At 49.0% G+C, this 21577-nt stretch overlaps 1 protein-coding gene across 1 annotated transcript; it reads left to right on the top strand.

Moving 5' to 3' along the window:
- Positions 1 to 638: 638 nt before the first annotated feature.
- Positions 639 to 21496, top strand: LOC6607951 (protein espinas). The gene is made up of 6 exons (XM_002032663.2): positions 639 to 1869; positions 12184 to 12739; positions 13568 to 13681; positions 14258 to 14386; positions 18598 to 18801; positions 19052 to 21496. Exons 1-6 carry the CDS (start codon positions 887 to 889, stop codon positions 20468 to 20470), a joined length of 3405 nt encoding a protein of 1134 aa, XP_002032699.2. The 5' UTR covers positions 639 to 886; the 3' UTR covers positions 20471 to 21496.
- The last annotated feature ends 81 nt before the right edge of the window (positions 21497 to 21577 follow it).

The following is a 21577-nucleotide window of genomic DNA, read 5'->3' on the forward strand; positions in this document are numbered from 1 at the left end:
TCCCATCCGTGTGCTGCTGCCACAAGAAGAGAGTCCCGTGCAGCATAGGGAAGCCACAAACCCTAATTTCCACTGATTGGCTTGTTCCCTCGTCCACGTTCCATCCGCCCGTCTTCATTTCCATTGGCTGACTAACTGCCCGGGGCACACGGATGGATTACCCGATTACCACATTTTCACCTGGCCCGCAGTCTAATGACCACCTATGAGTGCGCTGCTAATGTGGTAACACAACGCCCAAGGGACGCTGAGGCTAGCCGTAGTCCTCCCTTGTTGGCCGTGATTGAAATGGGTCAATCGCTAAACGATTGAAAATGTGTCAAATGGCCCGAAGACAGCTGCATCAACCAGTTGCAGCTACCAGAAATCTGCCTCTTTAATAGCTGGCTAATAAACGCGACCACATTCTGGCTCGAACCAGAAGCACTCAACAGAAAGCCACTCGACTCACCTGTGCCACCTGTTTTACCTGCACTTGCTCTGGCCACAAGAGCGAGCGAGCGCGATAGATGAGAGAAAGAGAGCTGTGGTGAGTTGGCTGGATCGTCTTGGTGGTGAGTTTGACCTGCTCCAACCTGGCCAAAAGCCGCCTTTCGGCCAACAGCCACTTTCTACGATCTTCAGTTGTTTGAGCAGCCCCGAAGCGAGCGGTGCGAGTGCTGCTCTTCCGCGAACCAGGAATTCTCAGTTAGAATCCCAGCCGATACGTATCAATCCGATCGCGAGTGCACGTAATTGGAGCAAGCGGATCGCCCGTTAATTGCTGGCGACGGTAATTGCAGGCCGCCGCATACCTGCCAACTGCTTAAGGTGTTCACCGTTCGTTAATGTGTCAATTGATTGATTGGCCCGCGACCCGTGATTGACGCGCGATCCACTCACCGCGATGCTCTCGAAGAAGCGCTGGTGGAAGATCCGGCTGCCTCAGGTGGGCAAGCAGGATCAGTCGAGGAACTACCGGGACATCGTCAACCTGAGCGAGTGCTCCTCGGTGCTGGCCAACACGGCCACCACGATTAGCGACAGCTCCAACACCACCGCCAGCAGCGGTAGTCCCACCCGGCACCGGAGCTGCGACAGTCTCTCCAAGAGCTCCCAGGCGGAGGCGGGCAAGCTGTTTCCCCGGAACATGCCCAGCATACGGCGGAGTCGCCGCCGGGCTGTGTCCGCGGAAAGGGAGCGCCTGGCCAGCCGGGAGCGGCTGGAGGAGCAGGTTCAGCCGCCGAAAATGCCGCAGATAGGAGCTGGGCAGCAGTCCCGACTATCGACGGTGACCAAACTGACTCCCAGGAAGCAGAGTGGCAAGTCCACGTGCTCCAAAAACCGGGGCAACCCCCCTGCGAAGTGCATCATCAAGTCGGCAGTGCGAACCAAGACCAAGCCAAAGGCGACCACGATCACCATGGCACCCTACGAAATAGCCCTGGAGCTGCCCAACGAATCCCCTGCACCCACTTTGGACATGGCCGTGGCCCAATCCACCGGCTGCGTGCAGAGGAAGCTGAGCAGCGAGGAGCAGTTCCACTCCTCGGGAATCTCCTGCAACGGGGAGACCGACGACGACGTGGAGGTGGCCATGCTGACCGGCAGCCTAACGCCCTCCCAGATAGCCAGGATCCAGGGCCAGCAGATCCTCCCCTTTGGCGACCTGAGGAACCTGAACCGCTGCCGCAACAGGAACGCCGTCTGGCTGAATCCCAAGGATACGGAGCAGCTCCTCGAAGTGGACAAGAGCAGGAGGAAGGCCCACTGCTACTTCAACCAGGCCATTGCCGACGATATCCAGCTCAGCGATATTGAAGAACAATTGGCCAGATTTGATGGGCACTCAAAGAGGCCGCCACCGCCGGCAGCCACAGCTTCCAAAATGTGAGTCTCCGTCTCCACCGGCTATCACTAATGGCCATAACTCTCGGCGATAACTGGGCGGGGGAAAGCGGAGTTGGCGGCGGGAATGTGGCCAACTAATTTGAAATCCATTTGATGAGCTTTGCATTTCCCAATTTAAGTGACTATAAAACGGGCGACGCAGTAGAGAGTTTACGGCCCAATTTGATGGCTGCTTAATAGCTTCATATGAGCCGTGCTCCGTGCTCCGAGTTCAGCAGCAGTTGGGTTCTGGAGGATTCTATTCCTAATCACTGGAATCATACTTTATGGTTCTTCAAATTAAACTGGCTGTTCGAAGTTATAGGCAAGGCAGATCGCATTAAAATGGGCTGGCACACTGACAGCTTTATAGATTTCCGACTTACGTTGTTGAGTTAATACTCGTAATATGGAAAATGGCCGCTTTCGTGTTGGGTAATTTAAAACCTTTTGGCTGCCGTTGAAAATGTGGATCCGCAACTTTCTACCAATGTTGTTTTTACAACTATTGAAAGAGTAGTACGAAGGCCAAACAATTTACCGAATTTACCGACCGCAATTGCAATTGTTTGAAAGGTAATAAACCAATGGACAATAGTGTTGTTTTTGGCCCTTGGGTTTATAGCCCATTTGGAGTTTGCAAAATTAAGATGGAATTAATCCCTTGATATGTTTGTAACCATGGCCATTTCTTTCGCTTACATCTTAAGGAATCCAGAACGATAAGTCATTCCTCCTTGGCGGCTCATAAATAGAGCCAAGTTTATCATTTTCACCTGATCAACAGCCGTTGTTGGCTACGCGTATCAGTTTCAATTGTGCTGAGAGTACAAATCCCACAGGTCGCCCTCGAATAATGGCACAAATAATCCGCCATAAGGGGCTCTGTCAGCTGGAGGCGACTTTGTGGGCTCGCTAAGAAGGTGTTATTAATGCCCGACTATTTGCAAAACTGGCAACGGAAAGTTATTTATCAACTTTCTGGCCAGCACGTGCTCCTTCCTTCCTCCGCCTCCGCCTCGCTGTTGAGTTTTGTTAACTGCAAAATGAATTGCATGCAGCTAAGTGGCAACAGCAGCGCTTAAACGAGGCTGGCAGAACTTCGGGTCCACTGAGCCGCCATCCTCCCGAGGTCCTTCTCCGCCGCTCGGCCGTCACCTTGTGTTTGCATCCTGCAGCCTCATAAATTCCATCCGACGACTTCATAAATTGAGTTCTCTTTGCCGCCTGACTGAGTGCCCTTCATCGCAAAGGTATTCTGTATCTTTCAGATCTCTCAGATCCTCGGCATCTTTGCCATCTCGGCCATCTTTTGTATTCTCTGCATTCCGCATGCAGACTTAATTTGCTGGACTTCTGTTCATAAATCTACGCAAACTGTTAATTAGATTTTGTTTTGGGTGCAGCCATAAAATATTCGTGGAAGGAGTGTGCCATCAATTTCCCTTGAACAGAACTTTGTAATTTGAGACGCACATCCACCTCCAGTTCCAGGTCCAATTCCACATCCAAATCGACATCCTCTCCAGCCATTCGCAATCAGCGGGGCTATTACATTCGCAGTTTAAATAAACCAAACCCAATATTGACTGGCGGCTACTTAAAGCGTAATTAAGCGCCTGGCCGGCCGAACACTTTGCATAGGAATCTCAACAATAAAGTAAATAAGTAGGGACCGCCGGCGGCCCTCTTTTTCCAGCCTGGCTAATTGAAGTTGGCCAGAAGCGAGGGGCTAGTCCGCGTCCATGGACCACCCGAGAGGTTCACTCCCGACTTATCGGTTTACGATTTGCTGTGATTTAAAAATGAGCTACGCATTTGATTTTAATTGCATTCGATGTGCGCAGTAGTTGCGAGTGGATTGGAGTGGAATGGAATGGAGTTGGAGTTGGACTTGGACTTGGAGCGAAAGCCTTTTGGCCGTGATATATGGCATTTTAATTGAAATGGCAAAAGGCCGACAATCGTGTAGGGAGAGGGCATGGCGAGGGGCGGGCGCTTAATCTGACTTTAACTGATTCGCGGACACATCAAGTAACGCCCCTTCGGTGCTCCGCGCTTCAGTGAAGTGGATCTGATTTTCTTTGGCCTTTCTTCCACATACATATTTTCAAATTATTTTTTCGCTGGGCGTTCGGGCAATTTCTCTGGCTGTCAGCGAACGAAGCCAATCAAAACCACAACTTGTTCTCCAGAAGGTTCAACCCCCTATTATAATGAGTGACACAATCAAATGTTGTATAAGCCATCATTGTCTCAAAGTGGCTGGGAAGTCAGAACCCGCGTTTTATTGATTCAACACCTAATCGAGAATCCATAAAACGCATTAACAAAACACAAGATTTACAAGTGAATGGGGAAGAAGACAGAAGAGTTGATTGATTTCGCCTCGAGTTGGGGAAAACTCAATTTATAATCTTAAAGTGATGGCTCAAGGGAGGGTAGGGATGGAGGGTTAAGTATTTTGCAAAGCAGAAATGTGTTTATGAAACAAAATCGAAAACCGCAAAATAAAATTAGCCAAACAAGCCGTGGGCCAAAAGGGGAAAGGGGAAAGGGCGGAGCTGGCCAAATTGAAGGGCGTTTCTTTGCAGGCTCATTATATTTCCTGTTCTGCCGCCCGATTATGATTATCTTTTCTCCTCGGATGCCCCGTGCGGTACATATGGTACATATGCACACATCCGAGGAGCTCCGTATCAGGATGGAGTCAATTTAGTGGCCATAAGTCAGAGGTTGCTGGTTGGGAGCGTGTGTGAGCCAAGTAAAGTGTTCTAGCCACGATCGGGAGTCGGCCACTTCGATAACCAGTTTGCCGCATTGTTGCGTTTAATTTTCGTAATTTACGTTTAATTGAAATCGGCGGAGAGCACAGGCCGTGTAATTAATTTAATGGCCATCGCTTTGTTGGCCAAATACAGGTGGGAAGCGAACCTGAAGCCCGTTTTGTGCCGTCATGCCCCTTTACAAATCGTTGCCAAATTGTGGCAACTTGGGTCTGGACCTGGACAATTACCAAATGGCATTGCCGAGATCTCCAGACGCCCACACACCGCATTGATTTCCAGGGGAGCTCTAAAAATACAAACTTTAGAAATTGCCATCAATCAGACGGCGGTGGCCGCCTAATGAGAACCAAATGCAAATCGAGCCAAGTAGCAAACTGGCACAAATGTCACTTGGCCGAAAAGCTTGTGAAAGTGTCTGGCCCAATCGCCGATCGGCGATCGCCCGCACAGATCTGAAGCTGGAATTCAAGTTGATAATCGTGATTTGCTGGAAATATTTTAGCCACTCGAGCGTCGAGATTTCCGCAAATTAATTTCGCCCCCCATCTGGGCGGCACTTTGCGGAGAAAGCCGGCTCGCAGATGGATGCATTTCGACTCCTCCGATTCCAGATAGCAATTTAGCTAAAAAAAAACACGTGTTGTCAGCCTGGTTGGTACATCCACCTACGGCTTACTCTACACCAGGAAAAATTAATAATTTAGAGCTAAGTCATTACAAGGCTGGACTATTAAAACTGCATACCATTAAAAAGAATCTGATCTAAGGTGCCCGTCATGGGATTAGGGGAGAAGCTTGATGAACAGGAATAATCACTGGCGTTTTTCCCAGTGTAACGAGATAGGACGTGAGTTGGGTCAACTCGAACACAATCGGCAGCATCAATCCGCGGCAGTTTCAACGAATCCGCATATGTCGCGCCGCCTACGCGACTGGAAACGTTAATGAGACGCCGCTGGGCTCTTGGCCATGGCTTTGGCTGGCCCTGCAAATGGCAACTGATAAATTGGACCCAGCTCCTAACGGATCTGCGGATCTGAGCATCTCTGCCCGCTCTAACAAGATCCTGTTCGCGGCCTCGGCCATTCAGGCTTCATTAGCAGAGGCCGGGGCAGTAAAAGTCGGCAGTGGGGCTTTCGCACTTGGCCAGTTTCCCTCTCTGCGGCAGAGCAGAACAAGACCAGAATGCGGACCGGACTGGCTGGTGGCTTCCTGGTTGCACCCAAATGCATTAGTCTAATGCGAACTTGGTCTTGGTCTCCGTCTCGGACGGCTGTGTGCTTGTGGCAGTGTCAAGTCGCTTGGACGACACTCAGGCCAAACATTTGATGACTTAATTGCGCATTTTAGCAGATACACATGAATGCGCCTAGAAAAGGCTGGCGACTTGACAGTGCACTGAGAGAAACTTTAGAGCACTTCAAATAAATGGGAAAAGTTTACATAACTCCCAATTCGATAGAAGGTTAACAAGCCATTTATAGCATTGTCTTAAAACTATGTTGAAGCTCGAAAGGTTCTCAAGATTGTATACAACATTTTCTATCAGTGTATGCTGTCTTTGGGGCCTAAGGAGGTTCGCCTGTGATGCACCACACAACTTTATTTTGACAGGCGGTGATTAGAAGACGACTTTCCCAGCCGTCCATCCCCTACCTTGCTGCTCCTGCTGCTTTGTTAATTGAAATGTTGTTGTTGCCTGCTGATGCAGATGCTGATTCCGATGTTTGTTTGCTCAGTTTCCGTCCCTGTCCCCCAACATATCGCCGTCTCCCTCCCTGTCGCCTGTCTGTCAGACGCTTGTTGCTTTTGTCAGTTGTCATGTTCTGAGCGGAGGGACCTACACGATTTTGACATTGGTATGGCGATTGCCATTACAGTTACAGTTAGCCATGTTTGTCCGCTTGTCCGCAAGTCCCCCTGTCCGTAAGTCCGCTTGTCCGCTTGTCCGTAAGTCCGCTTGTTTCATGAAGGAAGTCTCGGCGGCTGATCAAACGCATGCAAAGATAATCCGTTTACGCCCCTATGGGACTCCAATTGGAAATTGGAAATTGAAAATTCGTAGTGCGTGAGAAAACAGTTCAACGTTTTGAGCCTGTTGTGTATGCCATCATTAATTATGGGACCAAACATCCTTTCGGACTTTTTGCTGACCATCGGAGCAGGGAGTCGAACCAGAGCGGTCATAGACGGCTGCACTTGCTCCGCCACTGCGGTCACGGCCAGCTGAATATCAGGGGAACCAGGGGACTGAGGGGACTGCGAGGTGACTCGGGTGAGCGGAGTGCATTGCAACCGCAGGAAAACATCAATTCCGCCCGAGGGAGTGTTTGGACTGTTGCATTATTTTCGGTAATTGCTTTTGGCCATCCCGGGATTGTCGCTGCCGAAACTAGATTCCCACGTTCCAACAGGTGAGGCCAGTGCTTCAGGCCAGAACTCTGCCCACCTGTTGGCCGGCCATCCATCCATTCAGCCATTCATCCATCTTTTGGAACTCTGCTCGCGTTTCACGCTCGGTTGGATTTGCTCGGCTGTCATACAGAACACAGACAATAAATTGTACTCTGTTTTTTTTTTATCGTTTTTGGGCTGTTCTGTCTTTGTCTTTGTTCTGACTTCTTTGAGCTCCTCCAATTTCACTGGGCTTCTTCGAAAAGAGACTTGGGTCGCGTCAATTATTTCGTAGGATTTTAACGCACTTTAATTTAATCAACTTATTGTGAGCACTTTTTTGTGCCTTCTCCGATTCCCAAATGTAATCTCTGCTTTGATGTGCCTTAATTTGATGGGAGAGACACGGAGAGATTGTTGCTAAGAAAGCAATTACATTTATCACCGGCTCCAATCATCATCATCATCATTAAGCGGAGTACATCAAATTAGAGGAGATATTTAATTTATGTCTAAGACCTGTGGGAGCCGCGTATCATTGGCGAGTAATCTTTGGGCCAGGAATTCACAGCTAACTAAATGGTTCAATTGTATGCTGGGAACGAGTTCAGAACAACGGAACCCGGCTCATACAATCCGTCAACAATCGGACCCATATGAAGCTTCTTCGGCTCGAAGGCTGAATTAAAAACCCATGAAAGTCCGGCGGCAACAGAGTAGCATTTTGCCAGGGAAATCAATAAGGCGGCAAACTAATCCACACAAAAACTTGGCCATCAACTTGGCAGCCTAATGAAACCAGCAGCCAACTAGTTAGTTGGCCATAAGTATCGAAGTTCGCTAAAAACGAAAAATACCTCCGAGCAGACGCCTCAAAAAGAGCGAACAAGTAGCGAACGAATACACGAGGCGAATTACAGAAGAAGAACAACATTTTGCATAAATTAGAGCGAGCCATGCAACATGGAAATCGCTGAAACGTGTCCAATGTTGTTGACAGCGTGGCAAGAGGGACGTTCGAGCTGGTGGCACGATGGTAAAGGGGAAGCTGCATAAAATTAAGCAAAAGCTGTTAATGACGAACGCGAATCGGCTCAAACTCGACTCAAACCCGACTTGAGTGGAGTTGGGTTTCGCCCCACATGCCGCATGCAGCATGCAACCAGCAACATGCAACATGCAATGCCGCGACATTAGCGGCAACAGCATCAGCAACTTGCTCCAAAATCGCAACTGAGAGTGTGGGCTGGCCAAGTGCATTTGGCCGCCGCTTCTTCTCTTGGCCCCTCCGATTAATTATGCATCTTAGCCGCTGCTGAAAACGTAGATCCAGATGCCGAGCTGTTGACTACGATGCTCTTGTTTGACTTGGTCATCTATATCAGGGAGTGGCATCCGCGGACAGGGGATTCGGAGGCTAAGGATTCCACTATATGAACATGTAGTGAAATCTATTATTTTTCCTCAAATAATCCCTTGGTACGACCATCCTGTGAAAATATCTCATTTCATTGCCTCATTTCTGAAAGCCCCCGAAAGTATCTTGCGCCTACGCCTCTGCCTGATGCGGTGCAGGCAGCTAGCTCATTGCTTATGGCTTATCACTAGCCTGGGTTCTAGAGTGGCGAATAACGTGTACCGTCTAACGGTAACGCTGCACTAAATCACCAGGCGGTACTTAAATAGGCGTTGCAGCACACACACACACACACACACTTGGATTCGAGGAACTTGTGCAACGGGCCCGACTGGCCCCCAAACCCAGCATAGACCCAATCCCAGAGCCACTGTTATCCCCGGCCAGGTCCCGATTCCAGGTGACTCCAGGTGGGGTTCGAGCCGCAGACAGGCACACAGAATGTGCTCATGCTCGGACAAAAAGCCATAAAGAAAGCGAAGAAGCTGAGGGAAAACAAGTCGAAATGCATAAAAATGCTGAGCGACAGCAACACGTGCAACATATGACGCGAGTGCATGTACGGACTTTTTGTTTGGTTTACGGCCCGCTTTCGCATCCGATGGATTCGGTTGGAGCTGGGGCTATGGGTATGCGTGTGACGTAAAGGCAGTCAAACGCGGCAGTTTAACCCGAAACTCGGCTGCATAGGGGAATAAATTGCGGCATTCCGAGTCGTTTGGGAGTCGTTTGGGGCAGACAATGAAACACGCAACGCAACAAGGTCACGAGTTGGGAGGGCCAATGAACGAGATTTCGTAATGGGCCCTACCCTGATGCGAACTGCCCTGAACGGGCCCGCACTGCCACGCCCACTCGAGCCAGATATAAATGGGATGCTCGATCGGTGATTGCAGATCGGTGATCCGAAATCGGAGATCGTGTGCTGGCCATGGATAATCAAGCATTACTAGGCCTAATGCACGGCTTAACCCGGCCGAGACGGCGTTTATCTTTCGGCCAATTGTGAAAGTAATTCAATGCGGATTGGCTGCCTCGACTCTTTTCAATTATTAAGAATTGCATGTTACGTATTAATTTCGATTCCTGGCGCTGCTGCCTCAATTGCAGCCGTTCTGTGTCGTAGTGCATTTAGCATTTCCCAGAATAGGAGCTCCATTGGCTGAAACGGGTTTCTGGGGATCTGAGTGGAGCGGGGGGTCCAAATGATTTTGAACCAGTTACGTGTTCCTGCTGCGGATTTTTCTGGGGAAACTGCGTGTCTAAAATTTAATGAAATCGTGGAAACACTGCGACTGCTGCAATCGGCGTAACGAATAGAAATGCCATCGATATTGTGGTGTTGCACATAATTGAGATATTATTACGGCTGGGATTTGTCATTTGTGCAACACAAAACGTGCTGAAATTGCTGAAAAGTCCGTTAATAAGCGGCGAATAGGATTGAATTGGATTAGATCAGATCGCAGCTGAACTCCGTAAGATGGGGAAATCGACGTGGAGGAGCTCGGAATTTTTAATGGTTTTGAGAGTGTGAAAAGCATACAAATGAGATGTTATGAGTTATGAGAAAGAAGATTTAATAACCAGGAGAGAAGAACCGAAAGCCAAATTCAATTTGGTGTTAACTATTCTCATCACGGCTTCTTTTGAAACGAAAAGATACACTTTTAGTCGTACATATCTTTGAAGTTACTTAAATAAAGGTAATTTTCATAATTACCGCCCATTTATCCAACACACCTGTGCTCACATTCAGTGCACTTTTCTGCACTCAAGCTGCCAGCTCGTATAATCGCATATAATTCCCAAAAGTGTCTTCAAAATACCGAAAATGATTCCGACCACTCGGTGTTGGCCAAGCGAAAAGACCGGATTGCCAGTTGTGGAACGGCTGGGCCATATTTCTCTGGCCATTTTCGTGCGATTGGAGTGCCAAACAATTTACTTTTAATTATCCTCAGACGTGCGCAATTGCGACAGGCCATCAAGGAAATGACAGACATCAAACCAAATAAACTGAAAATCTTCTTAACCCAAATTTATGTATATGTCCAGGCCGCCATCCGTAGTTGGCCATGCGGCATTTTTGCGTATTTCTCGTACTTTGCGCCTCGCGAAGTGGCGTTTAGTGCAGAATCGCATGCACCCGTGTGGAAAACAGTCAACAGGTTTCTCTGGCCGAAAAGAGAAAACCGAAATCCGGAACGCGTCTAGGCCGCAAAGTAGTGGCAGCCAAACAACAACTGTTGGCCATATTCCATATTCGGCAGCTGGAACTGCGATTTGAATTGAATTGATCTGATCTGATCTCATCTGGCGTGGCTCTTTGCTTTTTGGCCCGGCGCTTGGCCGCTTGGCTGCTGTTTTCCGCTATCAAAGTCAATCGCCAGTCGGACAGTTACCAATTCATCGGGTGACAGATTACGCCCTGGCCAGTGGCAGTTGGTTTTGGTTTAGAAAGTACCCTGTGATCGATCAACTTTTGGCACCGAACCTACCCGCGCAGCAAATGAAATTTGCATTGGCAGCCACAAAGAAAGAGATGACTGGCCGTAAACTTTCTCCACGCCGAACTAAAAGCCACCGTATGGAGGTGCTAATGGCTCCTGGTCATCCATGTGGTACTAATGCACACAGGGAGAGTAGCTAATGTACCTTCATGCCACACCAATGGCTCTCCACCCGGAATGTGGCATTCACTTTCTGTGGGCTTAGCTTCATTAGCAGAAGGCTAAACTCCGATTGTGATGAGATGTCTTCGATTTGCATAAGCCAGCGGGTATCTTTCGGTGGAATGGCAAATTGGTAGGGGCTTCTTCTCACGTTGATTAGTAAATAAAAAGGTGGAAGGCCTAATGGCTGCGTATGGTTGTTATTCATGCTCTGAATGTTGTGCAATTCGATATGCTGGGCGTTTGTGAATGAAACGTTTAATATTTCACACAACACTCTGAGCCTAACAAATGACTTTAATTGCCACATAAACACATGAGGTAGGAAGGCCGAAACATGACCAGGAATCTGTCGGCCGTCTCTGCTTGGCTGCATAATCGCGCGGCGTGCCACAAACCGAGTGAAAGTACCGCAGAAAGCGGCGCGGAGAAGATTCGACTGTGGGCAGCGGTCAAGCGAGTGGCAGCCAACCTTATGACTGCAAATCGGACTCGGGGTTTCATCAGATCTCATTGGACAACTGCACGCATGCAGCTGCGCCGTAATTGCACTCAAAAGTCATTCGAAATACCTGCGGGCTCTCAAAACGAATACGTATTCCGCTAGTCCAGCCGTCTAATTGCAAATGAGTCGGGCAGATGGAGTCCGAAATGATTTAGAGGCATAATGGACAAAATGGCATTCCATAAATGAAGTTCTCTAGAAGGAGATATAAATGGTGTTGCTAAATCCAAGCAGCTCATTATAACTTACTCGATTTGAGATCACGCCATTCAAACATAGTTTTATACAAGTAGTACATTCAATCATGTTGTCAATAGATAAAGTAACTACCATAAAACAAAGTCTATACAATTGTATTCCCACCATGTCCAAGTCCAAACTATTCGAAATTCATGGAGTATTAACTTTATAGTTCAGTCTCGCTTTCTTTTGACTACATTTAAGCACCTCGGAAAACTAGAAACCATATCCAATGATTGTTTCGTAATCTGGCCACCTTATAATGCTTTCCCTTTCGATTTGTATCTTTTGCAGCACCCAGTCCAGCCAAGTAATCGGAAAATTTAAGCCCACGCCCGCACCCCGCTCCACCGGCAACATGCAGCAGGCCCCGCAGCAGCAGCAGCATCCCCATCCGCCCAGCAGCAGCTACTACACGCAAACCGAGAGCGAGCTGCTGCAGATTGAGGCGGGCGGCACGGGCCTGACCTTCGCCTCCCACTCGCAACGCCCCGAATCGGCGATCAGCCAGGTGGCATCCACCGCCCACCTGGACGTGCCCTCGGCCGCCTCTAGCGGCAGCGGGGGCAGTGCGGTCAGTGGGGGCAGCGGCGGAGCTCCGGAATCCGCGGGGCGCTTTGTGTCGCCGCTGCAGCGCCGCCACTGCCAGCCGCCCAGCCACCTGCCGCTGAACTCGGTGGCCTCCCCGCTCCGCACCGCCAGCTACAAGTCGGCGGCGGTCGCGGGTCATGGCTTCCACCACAGCCACCACCAGCAGCTGGACTTCCAGCGGAACTCGCAGTCGGACGACGACAGCGGCTGTGCCCTCGAGGAGTACACTTGGGTGCCGCCGGGTCTGCGGCCCGATCAGGTAAGACACACTGCAAGAAAGATGGGTGGCAAACCAAGTTTATGTCCAAAGAACAGTCTTAGCTGTAATCTCACAAACAAGTCACTGTTCATCTTCGTTTTCATATTCGTTTCTTTATATATTAAAGTAAGGAACACAAAGTATTTCTTTGTGTGTTTGAACCGAAACAAGCCCAGTATCTTCAGCATAATGATGACGAGCATACATGTCTTCCGATTTGTCGCAACAAATTAAGTGAAATCTCGGAAGATGTGGGGCTATGTGGGGCGAGGTGGTTGCCTTTTGGGGCCGCAGGCCACCCGCTGCCAGCTTTTGCTTTCCATCGATTTTCCACGCTCTCCCAATCGCATTCCCAGGCCAAAACCAAATCCAGTTCAAGTCTGGTCGTTGGCCACTTGCGCGCTTAAGGAAATCGGTTGGACACCGCTTTAATTTCACGCTGGAAAATCCGAAAAATTATCGCTCCCGAATCGCGATCGGTATTTGTATCTGGTGGAAAGCGAAAGCGTTTTGTAATTACCGCCGATACATTCGGTGGCAATTAGAGCTTGAAATGCCAGTCGATATTTTTTTCGGGGCGGAGGCTTACATAAAAGCTCCTGGGAAAAGCCGAAGTCGGCCTGCAATTTTCCTTTTCCTCGATTCATTTTTCCCATGAGCATTGCGACACTTTCCACCTGCACGAATTTGTGGGCGTGAGTTCGTTTAAACACGCGTTTTTGGTTGCCTCCTTATTTCTTTCTCCAAATTTAATACATCCCATAACAGTTAGCTTGAGTTTAATCGGAAGCTAATCCAACTTTCCGGCGTGCATTCTCCACTTTCCAGGTCCGCTTGTACTTCAGTCAACTGCCAGACGACAAAGTGCCCTACGTCAACAGTCCCGGCGAAAAGTATCGTGTCAAGCAGTTGCTGCACCAGCTGCCGCCGCAAGATAACGAAGTGAGTATTGGCCAAAGGGGCCGACAGAAGAGCATTGCTTCTGGCCAGGCCAAAAAGAATGAAAATGATCACAATGGCAGGCACTGGCCACTTAAAAATTAGTTGAAACGGAACTTAAGTTGTAAGGGAACTAATACCACTCTGGCCACTTTTGATTAACTGACAACGCTTTTATTTAGAGTATTGTATTAGTAGAGTATGTATTAATTTCTTCATTGCTTCCCGACATTCCAAATAATTAAGTCATATAAACTTCTCTGTGGTATATCCTATAAGGAAATATATTCTTATAAGATGAGTAGTAAAATTGAATTAAAAATCCAAGTGAACCTCTTATAAACTTTATTCCTAAAAAGTGTTTTTTTGAAATAGCAACTCGTTGTGACAAAATTTATAATTAGCCCGGTGCGGGCATTGAGTGCCTAGTATAAAGAAAGGGCTCCCTTCAAAAGGCCCGGCGAGATTAAAAAACTTGCCACCGCCTTTTGAGTTGCCTTAATTAAAATTCAGGAACACAGAAGCTGACTTTCCTCCCTTTCCTAACTTTTTTCGTCTATGTCTACGTGTCTGTTGCAGGTGCGCTACTGCCACTCGCTGAGCGACGAGGAGCGCAAGGAGCTGCGCATCTTCTCGGCCCAAAGGAAGCGGGAGGCCCTGGGCCGCGGGGCGGTCCGTCTGCTGTCCGACGAGCGGCCCTGCAAGGGGGTAAGTTTGGAAACAATTTTTACTGCCTTTTATCCCCCCCCATGTTTGCTGCTCCGCTCCCGCGCACATAATTGTTGCAGAAATTTGCATTTTATTATGAAGATGAAGAGTCGTTTCGATTTCATTTGTGCCTGGCCGGGCGAAGTTTTGCACCAGGGATTCCTTCTTGGCCCGGTCGCAAACAGGGGAAAAAAAATTGACAATGGCCCGGAAAAACAATGGGATCAGAGGGTGCTGGATGCGGGATGCGGGCTGCGGGGCGACCGGTGTTGCCAACTTTCAAACGTCTCGAAGTAAAAGATGACAAAAAGATTTCATTAAGTACTCTTTCAGCTGGCGGAGGGCGAGTGGAAAATGAAAAACGTTGTTGCAAAAACAATTGCACTGACTTGGCTCTGACAACATAAAGGCTAAGAGAGTCGCAGCTTTTCCCCTTTACACAGTTTTCCTCGCGCGGAAAGCGAATGGAGCTGCCGGTTGGCCAAAGACGCAATGAAATTGCATTAAAGCACAATGGCAGTGGCATGAAATAGTGGCAGAGGTGGCACCCACAGTGCCTCCTGCGTCCTTTCACAGTCTGGCCCGGTCTGGGAAATTTGCATTGTTATGAGCTGACAGTCGGAGGACCTCCTCCACTACACTCCACTGCCTCCCAGTTGGAGCTGGCATGGCGATGTGCACTTGGTCATCGCCAGCTCCGCACTTTGCCGGCTGATAGTTGGCAGCTCGATTTTATTGTGCTCACATTCGCCACTCGTAAAACTTATTAAAAACTTTGTGCCGCATGCTGCGTGTCTGGGAGCTGGTCGGATCCTCTCCGGCCGTTCGGGAACCTCGATCCGTCGGTCTGCTCCTTGAATCCGTCTGCTACGTGCCCCGCCAAACGGGAATCAAACCGGAATAGGGACTAGCCCGGAGTCCTGTGCGTGTGTCTGATTTCATGTGGCATGTCCAAATTGGCAGACGACTCGGGTTTATTATGACTGTGGCCCAACTTGGACCGCACTTCCCAGAGCTCGGAGTTCATTAGAGTCCCGAATAATCAGTGTGAACTTGGCAAAGACTGCCCGAAAGTTTGCCCAACTCATACATTAGATACATAAGATTACTTTGAAATATTTAAACTGGCTGCACTTCGCTACTTTGAATTTTATAAATACTAATAACAATGAAGAATATTTTTTTCAATTTAAAAATGGAAACTCATTGCTATCAATAAACATGTAAAGAAAAGAAAAATCAATGGAACTGTGTGGGCGTTTTCGGCAAACTTTCCACTTCGTTGCCATGTGGAATCTGATAAACTTTAAAGGGATTAGAAAATCGGAGCTACCCGCAGTCGGAAAAAGTGCTTAAAATTCACAGACCATAACTGACTTGCTAAACGGACGTTAAAATGCGAACAAAGGCCTCAGCCCGGAGTCACCCACCCAGTCGAATGGCGTGGAAAGCATGGGGAAATTATGAGGGAAAATTTATGAAAACGTTCAATGATCCTGAATCCCGAATCCTGAATCCCAACTACACAGGGGGAGGAAGCTTTCGCAGTCAGTCAGTCAGGCGTAAATGAGTAGCAACGTGGGCCGCAAACGTGTGTCACATCCAACTGGCAATGATTTTGCCCAAAAATAATGGAATCGAGCGGCGGGCGGAGGAGGGGCTCTCTTCTTGACAGATTTTCCGCACGAACAGCAACGAGCGGATCTGAAGTTTTGACAAGGATGTGATACTAAAGGTCGTCCTGGCAACAATGAAATAATTACAAGAAAAGCCATCTCAGACTCGGCACTTTGCAGCAAGAAGTATATATTTTAGGATACAGAGAAAATAATTTTAAATTAAATAAATTTATTGTGAGTGATAGGTGCTCTTTCGCTTATTTTTCCTCTTGTTTGCTCTTAGTTTGTGAAAAGTACTGCTGATTTTTGTTCAGTGCAGATAGGTAGCAGGAGCAGAACAATAAGGACAACCAGCAAACGAAGGTGAAGCGCAGTGGCTGTTAAGCGAAAAGTTTATGTACTGAAAAGGGCATGATAACGAGCGTCATTAATAATTTGAGTTGCTTCTTGGGGGAGATCGGGGTTGGGAATGGAGCGGGTTTGGGGCAGGATACTGGCTGTCTTGCCCGTCTGTCTGCCAGCAAAGTTTGTCGCTCCGAGTGGGATTAGTCCGGACACGAAATGGGTTAGCAAGGACACTGCTGGCCCCCCGGGTCATCCGGGTTCAGCTAGGTGCTGCGATGGCTCCGCCGGCAACAATTTGTCAATAGCATAATTGTCTGGCGCAGAGTGCCTGCAAACAAGCGGCAGCCAACAGCCAACTGGGATTAATTGGATTGATAAGATAAATGAGCAGCGATTGCTGTTATTTACATGACATTTAGCCGGGCTGGCAGTCCAATGAAAAATGTCATTTTAAGTGCACAGATTTCGCAGACAAACTAATCAATGGCGGGGGCGGGTTGGTGGGATTTCGGGTCCATCCATGGAAACTTTAGCACTTTGTGCCCACCGCAGAAACTACTTAAAGAGCTTCCTGCGGGAAAAGTTTTTTGTAGAGTTTCTGGGGTTAGCCATGCCAGAGTGCAAGGACAAGTCTATTCCGCCCTCAACGCGTCATTAGCCAGGGAAAAGGGAAGGGGAATGGACGAGGAACTGCCTAATTAAAGTGCGGCATGCGCAGCTCCGAGGTTTTTATAATTTTCGTGGCCCGAGGCGATAAATTTTTGGAGTTGCCAAACAATTAACGACGCATAGAGGGCGCCACTTCCGCCCCGGGAAATTATCAACCCCGCGCAGTCGGGACCACGGGTATTCGCCTGTCAATGCTTAATGGCTTGCAAAAGTAAATGCTGATTGCGGCAACGCGGTGGAGCAAGTGGGTCCAGGACGGGACGCATCCCACGGAGCGGGAGCATCGCCCGCGCCGAGGTTTAATAGCCTGGAAAGTTAAGCAGCTCCTGTTCCAGGATGATGGCTGAATGGCAACAGCAACGGCAATGGCATTGGCATTGGGGCCCAGGATCCTGAATCCTTTGCGGTGGCTCTGTGGTGGCGTCGCGTAATTTGCCTGCGCCAGAAACCACCAAAACCGAAAACGGAGACGCAGTGGAGCAATCTCGAGCAGAGTCTGAAATGAGGGTGCAAATTGGCAGGGAACTTGGGTTTTCCGTTGGCTCGTAGGAACTGCATGTGTCGCCCTCTTGGTTGATTGTGCATATATTAAGGCGGGCGGGCTAATTGCTTTATGCCGGAGCAGCCGAGATCTGCAGACAGGTGTGGAAAGGCATCGAAATAGAGTAAACGAATAAGAGTTCTGTGTGAAAATAGAATATAAGGCTTCACTACACTTCAGTGTATGAGCGTAGAAACAATATATTATTAAGCACACAAGCACTTTAAGAACTATGCTATATAAGTAGTGCATTGCATTACAGTTGCGACAAGGATCTACCCAATCTAATAGGATACACATAAGCCAAAGGTTTTCTTGGTGGAATACAGCGTGCTTTCTTGATTCTCAGCTGTGAAGCTATCACTTGATGTACTTTAAAGTATCCCCATTTCAAGATAGCCAGGCATTTAGCTTGGAATTATCCTGCTCGACAGTCTGACCTCTGAGCGAACTCAATTAGATCCTTAATTTAGGGACGTAAAAACGTCACCAGGCATTGGCCTGTGGTTGCGAACCCTTTTGGGTGAAACGAGTTCATTATGCGAGCGCGTTTAAATTTAACGAGTCTTGCCAGGAGTCATTAAAAGCGGCACTTCCTGCCCGCATTTCCCAGTTTTCAGCTTTTAGTTTTCAGAAATTTCCCAGCAGCGAGCTCCACTTAAAGCGCTTCCTTGTCCACAGAGGAGTGCTTCTGGTTTGGTGGGCGGAAGGTGGAGGAGCACACCGGGCTGACACGGACACATGGCCGGCAGCTATTTTTGCATGATTTCCGCTTTGGAAAACTCGAGGGGAGCCGCAGAGCAGGACACGGCGCCAGGACTTTTTCTTGCTGGCGGCTTTTCCTGGTCGGTTTTCCCAGTTGTGCGGCGTTGAGCTTAAGCGTTTTATTACCGTTATTTAGCATTTATAGTCGGTTAAATATTTCTGCCCCAGCAGCAACCAGACGCTGCAGATTTTTATCGCTCGAAGAACTTGAGCATATTCCTCCCATTCGTACGATTTACCTAACTCACTCCTGCTTTTCTATCTCCTTTCAGTGCGAGGAGCCCTTGTCCGGCGGTGACATCGTGGTTTTCGCCCAGCGCCTGGGCTCCCAGTTGTGCTGGCATCCGGGCTGCTTTGTGTGCAGCGTCTGCAAGGAGCTCCTGGTGGACCTCATCTACTTCCAGCGGGACGGGAACCTCTACTGCGGTCGGCACCACGCCGAAACCCAGAAGCCACGCTGCTCCGCCTGCGATGAGGTAAGTGCTTGTTAAATTTCTGGGGGAAGTCGGTAAGGGAATGTGGTAACTCTTGAATTAAAGGAAATCGTTAGGAAAATCCAAATACGCCTTTATTCTTTATAAGAGAAATTAAAGCATTTTCCGTGCTGTGATCTTTATTCATTATCATTGGTCATGTATTCCAGGACATCCAGTCTCCATTGAATAATTATGCAACCAGTTCTCTTCGCTAACAAGTTACTCTTCGCTTCCTTTCCACCCATTCCAGATCATCTTCTCGGACGAGTGCACGGAGGCGGAGGGCAGGACGTGGCACATGAAGCACTTCGCCTGCCAGGAGTGCGAGCACCAGCTGGGCGGGCAGCGGTACATCATGCGGGAGGGAAAACCGTACTGTCTGGCTTGCTTCGACACGATGTTCGCCGAGTACTGCGACTACTGCGGGGAGGTGATCGGCGTGGACCAGGGTCAAATGAGCCACGACGGGCAGCACTGGCATGCGACGGACCAGTGCTTCAGCTGCTGCACCTGCCGCTGCTCGCTGCTGGGAAGGCCCTTCCTGCCCAGGAGGGGCACCATCTACTGCTCGATCGCCTGCAGCAAGGGTGAGCCGCCCACGCCGTCCGACACGAGTTCGGGTCCCCAGCTAAGGCCCACGCACCGAGCTTCCACCTCCAGCCAAATAGAAAGATCGCCGCGTAGAGGTGGAGACCGGGAGCGGGACCCGGGACGGAAGGCCCACCACGGCCACCCGAAGGCTACGGGCAGTGCCGGAGATCTACTTGAGCGTCAGGAGAGGCAGCGCATGGAAGCCGCGGGAGTGGCGGACTTATTGCTTGGAGGAGGGGTACCGGGCATGCCACGCCCAGCCCATCCACCGCCCATCGATCTAACCGAGCTGGGTATCAGCCTGGACAACATTTGTGCCGGCGACAAGTCCATCTTCGGGGACACCCAGACCCTGACCAACTCCATGCCGGACATGCTGCTCTCTAAGGCAGACGACTCGCACAGTTACCAGAGCATCGACAAGATCAACCTGAACTCGCCCAGCAACTCTGATCTGACGCAGAGCACCCAGGAACTGGCCAACGAGCTGGAGCTAGACAACGAGCCGGTGCGGGAGCTGCCCCACGATGGCTACGAGCAGCTCTTCGCTAACAATCGCAACCAGGAGCACCCGGCCGAACAGGATTTGGATGACGAGCAGCTGGACAACCGACCGCTGAAGGAGGTGCGCTTTCACAGCGTCCAGGACACTATGTCGCGCTCCAAGAGCTACACGGATAACTCCAATGCCCGGCGGCGCAGGAGGCGTCGCAACCAGTCGCGCAGCTCCTCGGAGATGCAGATCAACCAGACGAACCTCCGCCTGCACAACGCACAAACGCAGGTGGGAACGACGCCCCTCAATCTGCTGAACAACCTGGACAACTGCGACGTGGCCAGCATCTGCTCCACCTGCTCCTCCAGCTCCTCGAGCGACATGGACGACTACGTGTACCGCCTGCCTGCGCGGAAGCACTACGGCGGAGTGAGAGTGGCCTATGTGCCCAATGATGCGCTGGCCTACGAGCGCAAGAAGAAGATGGCCCAGGACTCGTCCCTGGCTCCCGGGGGAGGCAATGCATCCGTGGGCGGGGCACCGGCGATCATGCACGAGAGCAAGAACTGCACGATTTCCTGACCACCCCCCGTGCTGCCGCCCCCGCCCTTCAACCTGAGCAGCTACTACATCCTGGACACGATCCTGGAGGAGCAGAGTCTGATGCTGCCGGAGAAGAAGCCCGGCTGCCTGAGGAGGGTGTGGAACTTCTTTGGACTGGGCAAGCCCCGCCATTCCAACTCCCAGCACAGCAGCAACGGAAGGCTATACAGCGTGTAGCTATGGAATGAGGTTTAAGAAGGGTGTTTTTAGCACGGTTGCCAACTAAGGTTGTTCCATTAACTACTTAAGATTAGTTCATCAGAACACTTTTTAAAAATGTACATATATACAGATGGGGTAAACCGTGTTTTTAAATATATATCTCTTTGATGGCAACCGTGGCTGTAAATAACATATCGTCATGTATAATACACTTAATAAGAAGGCACATATGAGATCAGAGATGAGAGAAATCGTTGTACAAAGCTGAGACTATATCATATTTGCATATTCATATACACATTACCATAGGTATAAGTTATTCTAGAGCAAGATTAGGCGAACAAAACAAACGAAAAGTAGAGACCACAAACAACAAACAACACAATCAACGAACAATAAACTCCAACGAAATCCTATCGAAGGCCAACAAAAGAATCTCCGAAGAGTGAAAGTATTATTTGTTTCAGATCTTAGCCAAATGTGCAATACTTTTAAAATGGCAACGCAAAATGCTAAATTAACTCTTCCACCGGCAAAGCGAAACACAGAGATGAAAAACCATTAGCATTTGCCATATTTGCGGTTTCTTTTCTTCGAATATTTTGTTCATCAATTCGAATTGAAGATTCTTTTGTTTGAGGGCCAAATGTTTTATGTAATTTGCGTGCTTTCTCCGCGGCGTGAAAGGGAAATTGTTATATAAAAGCATGTGTCCAGAATACTTTTGTAACCAACCAGTGAGAGTTACACGAAATCTTATTTCTAAGCTATGCTATATCAACAAGTGTGTATGGAAACATAATCAAAAGTAAAATATATGTCTGTGTATTTTATTCTTAACAACTGATCCGACTTTTTGTTAACCTATTTCGGTGCACCTACTCCCTTCATAACCCCAAGCAACCCAAATTCTGGCTAAGTAAA

This window comes from Drosophila sechellia, chromosome 2R (assembly GCF_004382195.2).
Source record: "Drosophila sechellia strain sech25 chromosome 2R, ASM438219v1, whole genome shotgun sequence".
Taxonomy (NCBI): Eukaryota; Metazoa; Arthropoda; class Insecta; order Diptera; family Drosophilidae; genus Drosophila; species Drosophila sechellia.

Coding starts and splice junctions, on each gene's coding strand:
- LOC6607951 (XM_002032663.2), top strand. CDS start 887: ATGCTCTCGAAGAAGCGCTGGTGGAAGATCCGGCTGCCTCAGGTGGGC. Junction 12,740..13,567: donor CGGGTCTGCGGCCCGATCAG/GTAAGACACACT, acceptor TCCACTTTCCAG/GTCCGCTTGTACTTCAGTCA. Junction 13,682..14,257: donor TGCCGCCGCAAGATAACGAA/GTGAGTATTGGC, acceptor TGTCTGTTGCAG/GTGCGCTACTGCCACTCGCT.